This window comes from Formica exsecta, unplaced genomic scaffold (assembly GCF_003651465.1).
Source record: "Formica exsecta isolate Colony F162 unplaced genomic scaffold, ASM365146v1 scaffold218, whole genome shotgun sequence".
Classification (NCBI taxonomy): domain Eukaryota; kingdom Metazoa; phylum Arthropoda; class Insecta; order Hymenoptera; family Formicidae; genus Formica; species Formica exsecta.
The window spans coordinates 1,666,559-1,681,971 of NW_021849477.1; the positions used below are offsets into that span (position 1 = coordinate 1,666,559).

Genomic DNA, 15,413 nt, shown 5'->3' on the forward strand with positions numbered 1-15,413 from the left:
TTCCGTCTTTTACTATCTAAGAAATTGACTATAAACGAAGTTATTTATACAAAACTGGAAAGTTAATATAATAATAATGCTAGCGAAATATTTGCGTACATGTTTGAAATCACATTGATATCTTTCTGATTAAATCATATTAGAATGACAATATTTTATTAAAATTTACCTCAACATGATTCCCTAAGAGTATATTCTGAATAATATTAATAGTTGATAATTTATTTGTTCAGAATTCCGAAAAGTGTGAACTGGTATTAAGTCAATGACAGCTGGTCCTCTTATCCATCGAGAAACAATCACATTTATTGTCATGAAAATTATTCAAAGTTACTTAAAATTTAGTCGATTACTGCCCGGAGATATTTCGAAATTTTTAAAGTCAGTCTCTCATGTTCGTGAATTGGCTAGAGATTATTTAACGGTAACCTTGGTGACGTAAAACGATAGATCGGTTTTCGTGGAATGAATTACGCTCGAGAATCACACTCGGTGATTCCCGTTTTTCCTCATTTCAAAGTATACAAGGCGTAGCGGATTGCTATCTTTATAGTAGATGTAAGTATTAGGTAATGTTATTTATTATCGATAGCAAGAGACCTTGGACTAGCCTCTACATTCGCTGTTTAAATATTGATAAGAATTTGTAAAAATTACAAGCATTTAACATCGCTAATAAATAACAAGATTTTATAATTTATATTAATATGATTGAAAATTTAATTATCAAGAGATATTTAATATTAAATATTCGAATTCGCGATAAATGGAATTTTTTCTAAGATAAAAAAAGTTCAAAATTTGTAATAAAATATTAAAATTAATGCAGATGTAGAAGATAAAGACAATTTACTAAACGGATACGTTAAAATATAGACAGACTTTCCTTAGTCAGCTAATTTCCATAATTTGTAAACGTGTTATGTTAATTTGTCAACCGTGAGTAAAAACACAACGTTAACTGCATTTAGATTTGATTACTTAATAAACAACATTTGCATACTATTAATGAAAAAGTATTCAGAAATGGACTTTAACCGTCAGCGGAAATCAATTTCCTCACAACTGTTTGATTTTAGACAAAGGGATTTCTTTTATAGGGAATGCAACTGTCACTGCATGTCCATGTTCAACAATGCCCTCGATATACATTCAGGTGATACATTCCAGTAATGGTTCGCGAGCTCGACTAAAAGGCTTGTAACAAAAGCAACATCGTATCTTTGTCGCAATATCTGCATTCAATAATAGATAATGATTTTGACATTGCTAGGCTGGAATAATAAATAGATGTAATGCAAGCGAAAGATAACATAGATGTGGTAGATATTTTGATATTGTTACATCAAGGATTAAATAATCAAAGCAAATTTTATTTAATATCTAAAAATATGCAAAATAGCTTTACATCGAATACAGCTGCATTTTTTAAATTTATAGTTTATTATAATTATATAATAATTTATGTCTATGTGTGTATATATATATACACATATAATTATCTTTCAAAGTTTCAGCGCTTATTTATTTATAGCATTCTTAATTATTATTAATACATGATTGTGAATATCGCTGCTTATTTAATTTTATACGTGATGTGAAAAAGTATAAACTTACATACATGTTACATTCAACTTATATTTATTAAGAAACACATGAATACCGATGTATGAATGAACGCAAAAAGATGGTTCATATATCTCGCTACGCGAGCATAATATAATACATGAATTAAACAGGGCATTAGATTGATAAGGAACTGACTATGTCACGCAGAATCCTGGTCCATTCGGCGGCTGGGCGGGAATACCGCGTCTATTCATACGGCAAGCATGCTCTTCCAGACGTTTAGCGGCAACTGTATTTTCCTGTTTGTTGAAACTCCACAAACGTTCGGCTGCTGCGCTCGCACGTGGCCAGATCCTCGAATGTACGTTATTTCTAAAAATAAACAGCGGTTAGACGAGAAAGCTTAATATATATTCTTTCTCATCTCAGAGATCAAATAAACTACTGTCTATACTCTATTTTATTGCTTAGTACGCGTTGTCGTAAATCTTTAGAAATCATTTTCACATAAAAAGTAATATTATACAGAATTAATCGTGGTGAATTTACCATACAATTCTGCTTTAATTCTTGACAATTATATCTTTATTCTTGCCAATTTAATTCTTGTCAGTTTAACTGAAAATCTTTAATCGCGTGTTACAATTGAAAATAAAATGCAAGATCATTTCCGCTGTCGTCCAATTAATTACCTATTTATAAAACCTATCCATAGACTTTTGCATACAAACGTCGTTAAAAAAATAGAGAGTTGATACTCACTTATTGACAAATTCTGCCCACATGCAGGCTTCGCCGCCGAGCATTAAATGAGTGGCATTGGCCGCATTGATAAAGTCGAAGGGATCGCAATTATAATACTTCTCCCAATCGCCGCCGCTGGCGAGGTGGTCGAGATACCAGCAAGAGGATAGCAAAACCGGATGCCCTGCGATTGTCGCTCTCTCGAGCTCCTTTTGCCAACTCGGTAGTTTCCAAACATGCACTACGGTAGTTGTGGGTAGGACAACGCCATTATCGAAAACCTATAAGCCGTGTAATTTGCACATATAACAAAATAACTTACAAATAGTAATATTATTATATATTATATAATAATAATTATACGGTACAGGCATGTCAACTATTAATTGTAAAAAAAAAAATTAAAATAGATTGCAAAAAAAGCACACTCACTTCTTGCCATACGATAGTATTGGCGTCCAGCGATTTGCTGATCGCGAGTATCTTGGCTATGTATTGATTTTCGAGCAGCTCGTATCTGTTGGACATATTGTGCGTTTTCATGTACTCGCCAATTTCCGGATTGCTGCCCCAACAATCGAACGGTACTTCGTCACCACCCAAGTGAAGATATTGATCCGGGAACACTTGCACGATCTCGGAGAACAAATTTCGTATGAAATCGTACAGCGCCGGCTTCGTCGGGTTCAACGGACCTAATTTACCATTCGGCTTCCCGGAAGAGTCTGATGAATATATAAACGGATTAATTCATATAATTTATTGAAGATGATATTATAAGTTTTTTTTTGATATTATAGATTTAACGGCTGATTCTTCAATCTATTTTATTCAATAACGAGTATGACAAAATAACATTTAGAGAAAAGTATAAAATAAAAATACGTGTACATTTTTGTGCATCTAAACTATCGTTTGTCTGTCAACAGACTTTTATAAAGATATCACAATTGATTAACGTAAATTATGTTATTATTTTTTATTTACCGTAACATATGGTTAATAATTCCGGATAGGCCAAACCCCACGATCTGGTGTGTCCAGGTGTGTCGAATTCGGGCATCACTCGAATCCCTCGTAATCTCGCGTAATCGACGACCTTTTGCACGTTGTTAGGCGTATAGATCATCGAATGATGGTAAGCGCCTTTAGCGGATAGATCGGGATACCTGGTGCTTTGGTATGGGAAGCTGTTATCGTCGACGATGTGCCAATGAAGAACGTTGAGCTTGTTGTACGACATAGCGTCCAGTGTCAACAGGATGTCAGACAGGGGTAGATAATGCCGAGAGGTATCCAATAAAAGACCGCGGTGCGGTAGTTTCGGCTCGTCCACAATAGTCTGGCATTTTACTTTCAACTGTAAAACACGATTAAATTCACGATTTTTATTTAAATTGATTTGATCGTGCAAACGAGAATTATAATATCTGTGCAGAAAGAAAAAGAAAGAGAGAGAATTGATATAAAAAAGCTTATATGTGCTGCATCCTGAAAATTATTTTCTTTTAACAAATAATTTCAAAAACATGCATATTTATTGAAATCGAGTTTGGAATATTTTGCTTACGGTAATGAATGATAAATATTTAAATATTTACGCTCGGGCCGTCTCCGGATGGTGCCAATATCTGTGAGAAAGTCTCGAGGCCTCGAAGGATTCCCCAAACGGATTCGGCCCGGAGAACGGCGACTGATGATGTTTCATTTATCTCAAGTTTATCTGCAAAAAATGTGTTAAATCGCATGAAGAAAAATAAAATCGTAGAATTCTTGCTCATTAATCACCGATCATGACTTTATATCATTAGTTCCACGCGATAAGAAACTAGGAAGTGATTTAAAATTATCCTTGTCTTCCCGATTGCATTATTTTACGTAATCCGTTGGAAATTCTTACATGTTTTTGCGCACATTCGCACCACGCGGAATCGCTTTGGTTTAATCTAATTAAATTAAATGTAATTTTCTCTACTATCACTTTCGAATATCAAAGTGACGAAGTTTTAAAAACTTCAGATATAGCCACATAGCACAAGAAATAAATTAAGAAAACTAAAAAATTAATTTTAACTACTAATTTTATTGTTATTTATTAATTGTTACAAACACACAGATATAAAAACATATAAATTCATAAATTTCGTAATTTTCGGATATATAAACGAATATTAATTCTCTCTCAGTATACAGAAATACTTTCTGTAACTCTTTAAAATACAAAAAAGTTATTAAAAATTATTTATTGTAAAACATATATAAAACAAATAATAATTAAGCATATAATCAACTAGAGAATTATAGGCAATTAGAAAAGATAAATATGTAATTTCTATCTCTGTTAAGAGAAGACGGAATTAATAATACAGGAGTTTGTGTTTCACAATTTAACGACTTTTTATCCTTTACTCGTTATTATTCATTGTTTGTTTTCAGTCAACGTATTATTTAATGCATACAGACTTTCAAGAATCATCGAATCAATTAAACTTAAATAAGTTAAACCGGTTTAACATCGCATTGATAAGAGGAGACATTATTAGAAGCCGGAAAAATTTAATTTGCGCACACGCAAGCCCGTTATCGACGTAAGTCGGCAAATGTTAGATAAGAGCTACGAGTGAATTGCTCACTGACATCATTCAATTAATTTGTGCACTATTACTTTGTAATGCACACTGCACATGCAAAGCGAGCAGCCTTACTTAATCGCTGCACACGGAACATTCATCCGAATCATAAATGAATTAATTAATACGTGTACAAAAGGTGCATATTTCTTCTATTTACTCAAACAACAATTAAGTGATCGAATTTATCTGTTTTTAAAATGCACCTTAATTATTTTCTATAACTTAACAAATATAATTATTCATTATAATAAAAATACAAATTAATAAAATTAAAAGATTATGTCTAATCACATCTGTGTTAAGTAACATAATTTTATATAGTATAGAGACTTACAAGATTCATTCATGTACAAGTGCGGCCAATGATCGCCATTCTCTTCGCAAGGTTGCAAAAGGCGGATGCTTAGGGCTTCAAGAGTGCCTTTGAAATAGGGATCATCCCGAACGCATGTTCTTGGCCCTTCCGTGACTAACCTCGCTATTCTTGCTTCCGTCAAAATGATTCTCATATACCGTTCTATCGCCTCGGTTATTATATCACATGTCTCGCCGTTTACCTTTGCGAATAATAATGTTATTTAAAAGAGACATAAAGTCAGAATATCAGCTTTATAGATTTTTTAATTCATATTATTTTACAATATGTATATATATGACAATAATATTCAATAAAAAAGATATCCAATGTTGAAGAAATAAAATAAACAAAGTGGAAAAACAAATCATAGAAACCAAAACAATTACTACTATGAAATCTGTAAAATTATCATTACAAATCGATAGCTGTTCCATTAAATCTTTTTGTTTTTGGAGATCGAACGAAATAATAGTTTTATTAAAACGACCGCTTCGCGAATATGCAAGTGTCACTATTTTATTCACGAAGATACGATAAAACTGGAAATAACAGTATATAACAAAAATATTGTCATATCTTCTAATTTTACGATAGATGTAGAAAAGTCTGAATTAATTATAAGTTTATTCTCTACATTGGATAAGAGATAAAGTGTACTAAAAAGAAAAAAGAATAAGACTCACTCGGATATCAAAGTTGGATGGTCGCAACAGATAGAAATCTTCTTTTACCACACGCGAATTTGGCATGGGCCAAACTTCGCCCTTTGTGGCTTCAAACCATGGACCCGCGTCCGCATGCCATTCGCAGGTCGCCCAGGGCGCGGCGATCACCAGGATCAGAATGATCGCGCGGCTCCACATGTCCGTCTTGCGTCAGGGAAAGCAATTTAGGTAGATGATCGAGGAACGATGTGACGCCACCGAGTGGTCATCGTCTACTGACGATCGCAGGATGCTGCAGAACCGTACGCACGTATGCATGATAGTGGTAACGACCTTAGCCTGCACCACTTAAGTTTTATCACTTTGGTCCCCGAGAGAGCTTCACGGTCAAGTGGGAATAACCAGTCTTTGTGTAATCTCGCCGCAGTCTCCATTTATCTATAAATCTTTGGCTGCACATTTCCGAAAAGTTTTGTCGTATGTATATATAAACGTTTGAGAATGCAACAATTATTCTTGATGATTCTAATTTTTTAACTTTTGAAGAAACTGATAAAGAAATTCTCAAATTCTTGACTCTTTTATACATTTTTATTTTGCGGTACTTTTGATATTTGTATTATTAATCTTTAATTATGCTATGAATATTAATTAGATAAAAGCAGACTCAATTTATTTCTGCTGTATTTCTTCGGTTTTTTAAAAATATTTATCATTAATAAATAAGTAAATGATATATATATTTATTTATTAATAAAATTAAAATAGATTTTAATATGGATGAAATAGCAATAGAAAGCTGTCAAATATTAATTAATTCTGAAGTTGATATTTTGTTCTATCTTTACACACACACACACACACACACACACACACACACACACATATGTTAAATCTATTTTTATGTCAAATAAAAGTTACACGAGATTTTTTAAAATGTTAACAAAATTATCAAAGTAATTCTTTATTTATACTTTTTAATATCATAAACAAGATAACACGATTAGATTATATAATTAAATGTTAATAAAAACACTCTTAAATTACTGCAATATACAATATTAATCACTTAGAAAGCTTTATCTTTAAAAATCTTTAATCTTGAATTCTATCTATATTTGTTCAATCTTTTATCATATTTTTTATTTAGATATAAAAAATTAATTAATTATCTTTAAATGTGTATATTTGTTGATAATATGTTTTATAATATTTTTATCAATAATGATATGATAAAAAGCGTATTTTTTAAATTTATTTATTTAAAAAATATATAACAAATATACAACATAAATGTAATGTATCATATGTTAGCTATCATATCTTTAAATATTTAAACGATAAAAGCGATAAAATTTGTTTTGCCTATTAAACGTTTTATCCGTTAAAAAATTTGATAGTTTATTGATCGTATATTATTTACAAATGATATTATATATCTTGTGGACAAGAAGATCGCTTTATCACAACTGTGCTACTATCGAAAGATTTAACAGAAAGCTACAAACAGTCGAGTGCAAAGGTCAATGATCTCTCGATTGCTCCGGCATTGACGTCGACGAATTATTATTATTATTATGGCACAGCGATCAATTATTCGATAATATTCATGATAGTTTTATTAATTGTTAAAAGTTTTCCGTTTAATATCATATCGGACAGATAAAATTATTTCGAGTTGTTTCAAACTTCTCGATACACTTTCGAGAGAGCATTATACAAAAATGTTTGATTAATCGTGTTCTTCACATAATCCTCCGTAGCTGAAAAATGTGAATCAATTTGATGGGTTAGCCGCAATTAGATCTGATAATAAAAGTAAAATGAGAGTACTGCAAAGTATTTAAAAAAAACGGAATTTAAAAATTATAGCTGATCCTTAACTTTATGTATATATTTATTTAATGTATATGTTTTATCAATGGGATCGATTGATTTTCTTTGTTGAGATGCAATGAAAATAAAAGATTCTATAGGCAAAACGATTATAATGACATACAATCACAAAAACAATCACAAATGCAAAGCAAAACGCACACAATATAAAAGTGCATTTATTAAGTACTCGTGGATGTACAGAACATTTTGATATGACAATTATAATGTCATGTCATTAACATTACAAACTTTGATTATACACATTCGTTGAACATATATTCGCTGTTTATATCTGTGATTTTTCCAATAAATCCATTTACAAGCCAATTCTCTAAATTCAACAATTTGTTTCAGAATTTTGCTGATTCTTTTAAAGCAAAGACGCAAATAAAATGAAATAAAATACTTTAACTGATAAAATATACAATTTATAGTAATAAATTAGAAAATTACTATGAGAAAATATATATATTAAACTTTATAAATATATATACTTTTGTATAAATATATAAACTTTATAAATATATGTATTTTTTATAAATGTTTTATATCTCTCTTAATATTACATATTTCAAAACAAATTGCAAATTCACTTGCTAGATTTATGAATGGAATTGACACGTGAAAAAAGACTATAAATTAACAGCACGACTCATGCTAATGCGCGATCGAAGACAAGTGTTAATTGACCGCGCAATACATTGTAAATCTTTTTTCTAAGTAGTAACAACTCGTGTCATAGTTTTATGCTCAATACTACTTTTATTACGTCAGAGAGACCACCTTAATGTAATTCTGTCATGATACGCTACTGCTCGGTGAATCGTAGCTTCATTGATTGCGACTCTCGTACGCCGGGTCGACGGTTGTCAGGGGCGAAGGGAAAGGAAAATCCAAATGAACGTGCATTCAGGGTTGGAGTACGGTACCAGAGCGCCCTAAAAAGGCTCTTACTTCGCTAACCTTTTATACGTAAAACCATTTTCATTAGAAACTGCCGCAGCAACAAGCGATAACACACTGACTAAAATTACTTTAATAGTCCGCAAACTTCCATGTATTTTCTGGAACATGTCTGATAAACGTTTCTTAAATATTAAATTAAAAACTTTATAAAATATAATAACAATATGACATATATATATAGCAATATTTAAAAAAAAACTCAATTATATTAAAAATCGTGTTGAAATGTATCTGTAATGTATATATAAAGTAATGCATATATGTATAAAAAATGTATATGTAAAGACGACTAAATTTCGACTATACTTACAATTAAAAGTCTCGTGCTTACAATTAAAAATATTGATTTATAAAGAAAAAAGATCTAAGACGTAGAAAGAGAGCATTTTATTGATAATTAATCATTTTTGTATAATTTGTCATGAAAAAAACAGCATATTTTTTATAAAAATTAATAATCCACGCATTGCTAATGTTGTTTTTTAATTATTGATCTAAAAAAATTTGTCATCAATTTATCTTAGACATTGAATGGTTTTGCTAAAAGTGTAAAGCAACGCAAATTTTTTCGAAATATTGATCGAACCATTTTAAGTGTTTTTTTAATGCTATTTATTTAGTTTAATTTATTATTTTCCCTTAACGCTCAAAAATTCTTAAAACTCGGAAATTTCTTTGCAAAGTTTGCCACCCAGTGGCATCGTACAATTGCATGGTACCCTGCATTCTCGACTACACACGGATCCGCGCTTGCATCTGCGCGTTGGGAAAGTACCCCGAAGGTGGGGCGACCACCATAGAGAGCGTCGCGCCATCGGTAGGGTAGTCAGGGGTGATTAACGGTATGAGGGGGTACAATTGGAGAAGGGAAAGGGAAGAATTTTATAGAAAAAAATTGAGCGGGTAATATGCCTCGGCGTGATAGCTGTTGCGATGACGTCCATGACGTCGATCGGTGGTGCTGCCAGCGCTTTTACCTTGATCCCCCGATGTGTGCGTGTGTGTGTATATATACACACATATACGTACATATGTATGTATGTCTAGTACGATAACGATAGTGACGTTATACGTAGAACATACTCGCGGGGTAGGGACACGACTCGCGGTGACGTTTCTACGAAGGTGGCGCCGGCAGTCGTCCTGGTGGTGGTGGTAGTTGTGGTGATGGTGGCGGTGGTTGGTGATGATGATGATGCTGATGGTGGTGGTAGGTAAAGGGTGGCCTCTCTTGTACAATCGCCGGCTGGTATTAGAGTACTCTCTCAGTGCGCGCGTATCCGTTGCGCGTTGTGCCGAAGCTCCTCCTCGTCTCTCCCGCGATTTTAGTGGTGGCCGGTGACATATACATACACAAATGCGTCGCCGAACGGGGGAGTAATCGTGAGCTCGCGCAATCGCGAGCGTATATGTGTGTGTATACGTGTGGGGTGGCTGGCCCGTGTTCGACTGCGCGAACGATAGAGAGATCGAGAGGGAGAAGGAAAAAGACACAGAGAGGGTGGGCAGACGCGAGGGTGGCGAACGCCGGTGGCGGTAACGACGGCGGTGTCGGTGGCGGCGTCAGTGCACGGAAGTGGCTGTGCTCCGGTAGTGGACGGTGGATAGTGTAGTGCGGTTGGTCGGTTGGATCGGTTGGTCGGTCGGTCGATGGGTCGGTTGGTCGGTCACGGGGGTTGATTTGCCGTTCGTCTCGCGTCGCCGTCGCGTCTCATTTGGAATCGAGTTGAGCCACCTCGGGCATCGTCCACGAGGCGCGAGCGGCGAGACGACGACGACGGAACCGGAAAAAGGAGAGGAGGAGAGAGAGGAAGAAAGAAGCGAGAGAATGAAATCGATAAGAAGGGACCTTAGGCGCTGGTTTCGCAAAACGGGAACGCCGGTGCGCGACGCATAGAAAGAGAGAAGGCGAGAGACAGAGGGCGATATATATATATATTCTCCTGTGAAAGAGTGTGAGTGTGCGGTGCGCCGACGACGAACGCACGCGACGTACGGAAACGATATACGCGTGTAGTACGCACGCAGGCGCGGAACCTCGCACACGAGGGTGGAACGAGGTCCGCGAGAAAGGGAACGTAATCGGCTCGGTTCGTCGACTTGGCTCGCTCGCGAAAGGGCGGTTCTTGGATTCGGAGCGCCGTGACCGGAGGCCGAGGGAGAGAGCGAGAGAGACCGGAAGAGGGTACAAGAGAGGGTACAAGAGAGAGGGTTCGTTCGTTCGTTCGTTTGCATTGCGTCGGCTCAGAAAAACAGGAAGACCGGAGGAAGAGGGAGTCGACTGCCTCTCTTTCTCTCTCTCTCCCCCTCGATCTCTATTCGCCCTCGCTCGATGGGCTACGCCATCGAAAGAAGGTCAAAGATCGATCCTCGGGCCGACGAGGGTCGTGACCTCGTCGTACGCCGCCGCCGAGTACGAAGTGACCCACGCGCGTAGTAGTACTATTCGCTAGTAGTAGTACGCCGGCCAGAAACGCGGAAGTTGTACTCGTTGAGGAGAGGAGGTGAAAAAGAGGTGGTGACGGTGGCGTGGGTGGAGAGAAGATCGATCGGACGGAGGATCATTGTCGCGACGCGAAGATGAGGTCGATTGATCGGCAAAGAAGAGACCGAACTGGCGGTCTTCGTTGACATTGGCCGATTCTCGACGATAAAAAAAAAATAACTGTCTCGCGACGTGAATAAAGACGAGGACCGAGGACCGATCACGTCCACCTCGTCAACCGGCAAAGAAGAGACCGAACTGGCGGTCTTCGTTGACATCGGCCGATTCTCGACGATAAAAAAAGAAATAACTGTCTCGCGACGTGAATAAAGACGAGGACCGAGGACCGATCACGTCCACCTCGTCAATGCTCGTCGTTCGCGAACGCACTATCGCATGTAGAATAGAAACATTCTCGCGTGTCATCCCGGGACACACTATCGTCGTGTCCACGTCCTGGCACCGAAGATCACGAAGACGCCGAGAGACCGGAAGCGCATCGTCCACGTCGTCATCGGCCATAACCGGATGCTGCAGCACGAAGTTGGAAACGAAGCGAAGATCGAGTCGCCCGAAAGGAGACGATCGTCGAAATTGGAGCCGCACGCTTCCATCCTCCGATTATTACCCTAACTGAATCCTCGGACAGACGAACGGACGTCCCGTCGAACGGGAATACGCTCGTTGACCGGATCACCCATTGCGGGCTGATATGAGCGTAAAAACGCGCGAGGAAGACGAGGGAAACGGTCACGAGGCGTGACGAAGAGAGCATGAGATATTAAAGATCCGGTAATAATTGGATTCTCTCGGGGAACGAACACTGCCGAGAAAGAGAGAGAGAGAAAAAGACACGGAGATTGTATAATTTAATCGCACAAAGCGATCGCGCGAAAACGGAAGGAAAGATCGAGACAGAAGGAGAAAGAAAGAGAGGAAGAAGTGACCATACTGACGAGACACTAAAGAGACGACACTGACTCGGGACGATCTTGCGGTGACAACAACGAGGAAGAGAAGGAGAACGGGGTACGGGTTCGCGCATTACGGGTTTCTCGTATAATGTCACGGGACCCATACTCGAGCAGTGGCGTGGTAGGTCCCGGTGGTGGCACACGCTCACCACGCAGCGGTCGTCGCGTAGGCGAACTGCCAACCGTCGACCGTAGTCCGTCGCGTAGTTATGCGAGCGGTCGCGGTAGTCCTTTGGGGGGTCGCAAGCAACGGGGCACACGCAGCGGCAACAATTCGCCTGAGCACATCGGCTTTGGCAGCTACCATCACCATCAGCTGGGCAGCCCGTACTACTCCCGCGACGAGGACCTCGGCAGTCCCGTGATGCTCGAGGAGAGGGGCAGGAGTATGTCGACCGGGGGCGGTGGGGGCGGACATCACCGATCCAGAAGCGCCTCGAGACCCGCCATGTCCAGCTCGGCGGGCATGGTAGCGCGTTACACCAGCCTCGATCGTGCCTCCGCCGGCGTACTCGATCATGATCGCGAATTCGTGCCTATACGCGAGCCGAGTCGCGAGCGTAGCCGCGATCGCGGCCTGTACCTCGAGGATGAGCTCTACGGCTCCAGGTCGGCCCGCCAGAGCCCGAATCCGCACATGCTACGTGACAGCGGCGGCTACATTGGCGAGCTTCAACATCAGAATAACGATCTGCAACGGGAGCTTGGCAACCTGAAGAAGGAACTCGAGCTGACGAATCAAAAGCTTGGCAGCTCGATGCACAGCATCAAGACGTTTTGGAGCCCGGAATTGAAGAAGGAACGAGCGCTGCGCAAAGAGGAAAGCACCAAGTACAGTCTCATCAATGAGCAACTCAAGATGCTTAACTCGGAGAATCAGGTCAGTCGAGACTCTGCTAATTCTAATCTGCGACTCGGTCGATCCGCGCGGTTTTAGCTTCGCGAGTGCGTGTGTCGTCTATCTCCCCCTCTCTCTCTGTATGCGTATCGCCGTTCGATTATCGGATTCCGTTGGTCTTGCACGGATACAAGCTACATATATTAGCCCTCGAAGAGCCGTTGCGGTTGAAATGTCGCGAAGTGTCCATCTCGGAAAACCGCGATAATGCGCGGAACGTCATCCTGACCGAGATTGTCGCGGCTGTCACGTCACGCGCGTCCTTGCGCCGAGGCCGTCCTCTCAAAATCAGGTCGCGGGATCCACCATGCTCCACGATAATCCCTTTCGCAACCGCGAAGTTGCATACTTTAACACGTCTATTTGACCTAATTATCTTTAGCCAGTATGGTTAAAAAGAAAGCGCACGTAACGAAGCATAATAATAACCAGAAAATGGGTTAACCCTTTGAGGAGAAATCGTTATCTTCCAGAAATTGTGTTGCGCATTTAACTATTGAGCGGTATATATACAGATAAATGAATGAGAAAGATTACATAAAAAATATGCAACATTAACGAAATATCAATCAAAAATGAGCTAAGCTCGAGATGAAAGATTTGCCCTTTTCCCTCCCGAAATTGTTTAATTATATAACATCTTTTTTAAAACAGTATCCAGATGGAGAAACTAAAGAGATTACATATACATATAAAAAGATATATTAAAATATAAGTCACGCGGAAGTGGGTTAAACCTCTTTTGAGAAACCCTTTGACGAAACAGCGCGATATTTTTACGAGAGCGTTGGATTATTTTCTCCACAGAAACATGTGTTTTACATTCATTTTACAAAGAGAATACGTATCTTCCATATTTTGCGAAGAATTTTAATCTTAAAAATTGAAATACATAGAGTCACGTTTTTTTACAGTCTCATGGCGTCACTAAGAATCCGCGGCATTAAGATGATCAAAACTTTTCATAATGCATTACTTAAATTAAAATAGCGGTAGTTTATTCTGCAGTAATATACTGTTGCAGAGACTTATTATCGATTTGCTAAAAATGCAACACGAAGGGGGAGCCACCTTTATGCCGATTTCGCGAGAACGTCGCATAATCACCATCGAGACCACTGAGGCTTTTGTAGTAATTAAACCATTACGGTGATACATGCATATACCAAATTCCGTATCAATTAATGTACGGAGTATAGCGTATTGAGTGAATGTTGAATTAATTATTTATAATCGGCACAGCAACAAGTTTCACACACATACACACACATATATTCTCACGCCATAATTTGTTTTCGTATTCATTTATTTAAGATATTTTACAATGAATTATTTGATACATTGACTAATTTATAAAATCAAGTTTGTGCAAGCTCTGCCAAACTGTATGACAGAATAATAACGACATTTATGACAATAATTATAATACATTGATTTGAATTATAGCTCATCTATTATTTTTATCCAATCCTTTAAATATTATCCAAAAATAAAAATTTGATTAATTTATTATTTCATCTTTTTTGTGATTTTGCAGACGTAGCACATATTCAATATTCCTGTAAACTCGAAATTTGATAAGATTGTCTTGACGAAAAATTACATCGATCTTCACATAAGAACGATGCGCCGCGGCTTGTAATTGCGGGGAAAATAATGTATCTCTTACTTAGCATCCTTTTTTTCGACGAGATCAATGAAATTCATACTCAAAGTTTACACGCGATTTACACGTGCGTACGTGCGTGCGTTTTCTCGTCAACGTATATACACGCGTTTCGCGTGCACGATGGCGTCGAATGAGTCATTGCCCCCGCGAGTGAAAGAATTTCACAGAGTTAGATTTCTCTGGCCGGTTGCCCATGCCTCTACCTCCCTTTGCCTTTACCCCTGTATCGAAGTAAATGCGCGCGCAGTTAGGCATTTCTCTTGTGACGTATGTATTCGGATGCTTACCGGATTTACATCAATCCATTGTTCCCGACTTGCCTCGTACGAAATTCGCAATCATGGGCGAGTCGGGGTTGTTGTAAATTATACCGACAATGTTTTTATACGATTCTATATTGTATGTGCCAATCAATAGTAATTGGAGCGCTTCTCTTGTTAAAAAAATACGGATTTAAATTGAATTATATTATTATGCAAAATATATAAAAAGAATAATGATATTTCTATTATTATTACGAGGACAATGAAAACTAATTAAACAATAAAAAATAATTATAATTAAGTAATTATAT

General features: G+C 37.8%; 3 protein-coding genes across 3 annotated transcripts in view; 1 reads left to right on the plus strand and 2 right to left on the minus strand.

The window, feature by feature from the left end:
• LOC115235334 (late cornified envelope-like proline-rich protein 1) overlaps positions 1-223 on the minus strand; it is a 3,966-nt gene extending 3,743 nt beyond the window's left edge. Inside the window, exon 1 of the mRNA XM_029807039.1 lies at positions 170-223. Coding sequence (XP_029662899.1) covers positions 170-177 — 8 coding nt within the window. The 5' untranslated portion in view covers positions 178-223. The remainder of the gene's footprint in view (positions 1-169) is intronic.
• Positions 1-6,295, minus strand: part of LOC115235296 — a 14,336-nt gene extending 8,041 nt beyond the window's left edge. Inside the window, exons 1-7 of the mRNA XM_029806966.1 lie at positions 5,988-6,295; positions 5,281-5,503; positions 3,915-4,036; positions 3,301-3,673; positions 2,746-3,038; positions 2,332-2,594; positions 1,765-1,941 (exon numbers count right to left, since the gene is read on the minus strand). Coding sequence (XP_029662826.1) covers positions 1,765-1,941; positions 2,332-2,594; positions 2,746-3,038; positions 3,301-3,673; positions 3,915-4,036; positions 5,281-5,503; positions 5,988-6,167 — 1,631 coding nt within the window. The 5' untranslated portion in view covers positions 6,168-6,295. The remainder of the gene's footprint in view (positions 1-1,764; positions 1,942-2,331; positions 2,595-2,745; positions 3,039-3,300; positions 3,674-3,914; positions 4,037-5,280; positions 5,504-5,987) is intronic.
• A 5,252-nt stretch (positions 6,296-11,547) lies between these two features.
• LOC115235338 (ELKS/Rab6-interacting/CAST family member 1-like) lies at positions 11,548-13,352 on the plus strand. The gene has a single exon (XM_029807043.1). The coding sequence runs from the start codon at positions 12,361-12,363 to the stop codon at positions 13,207-13,209; it is 849 nt and encodes a 282-aa protein (XP_029662903.1). The 5' UTR covers positions 11,548-12,360; the 3' UTR covers positions 13,210-13,352.
• The last annotated feature ends 2,061 nt before the right edge of the window (positions 13,353-15,413 follow it).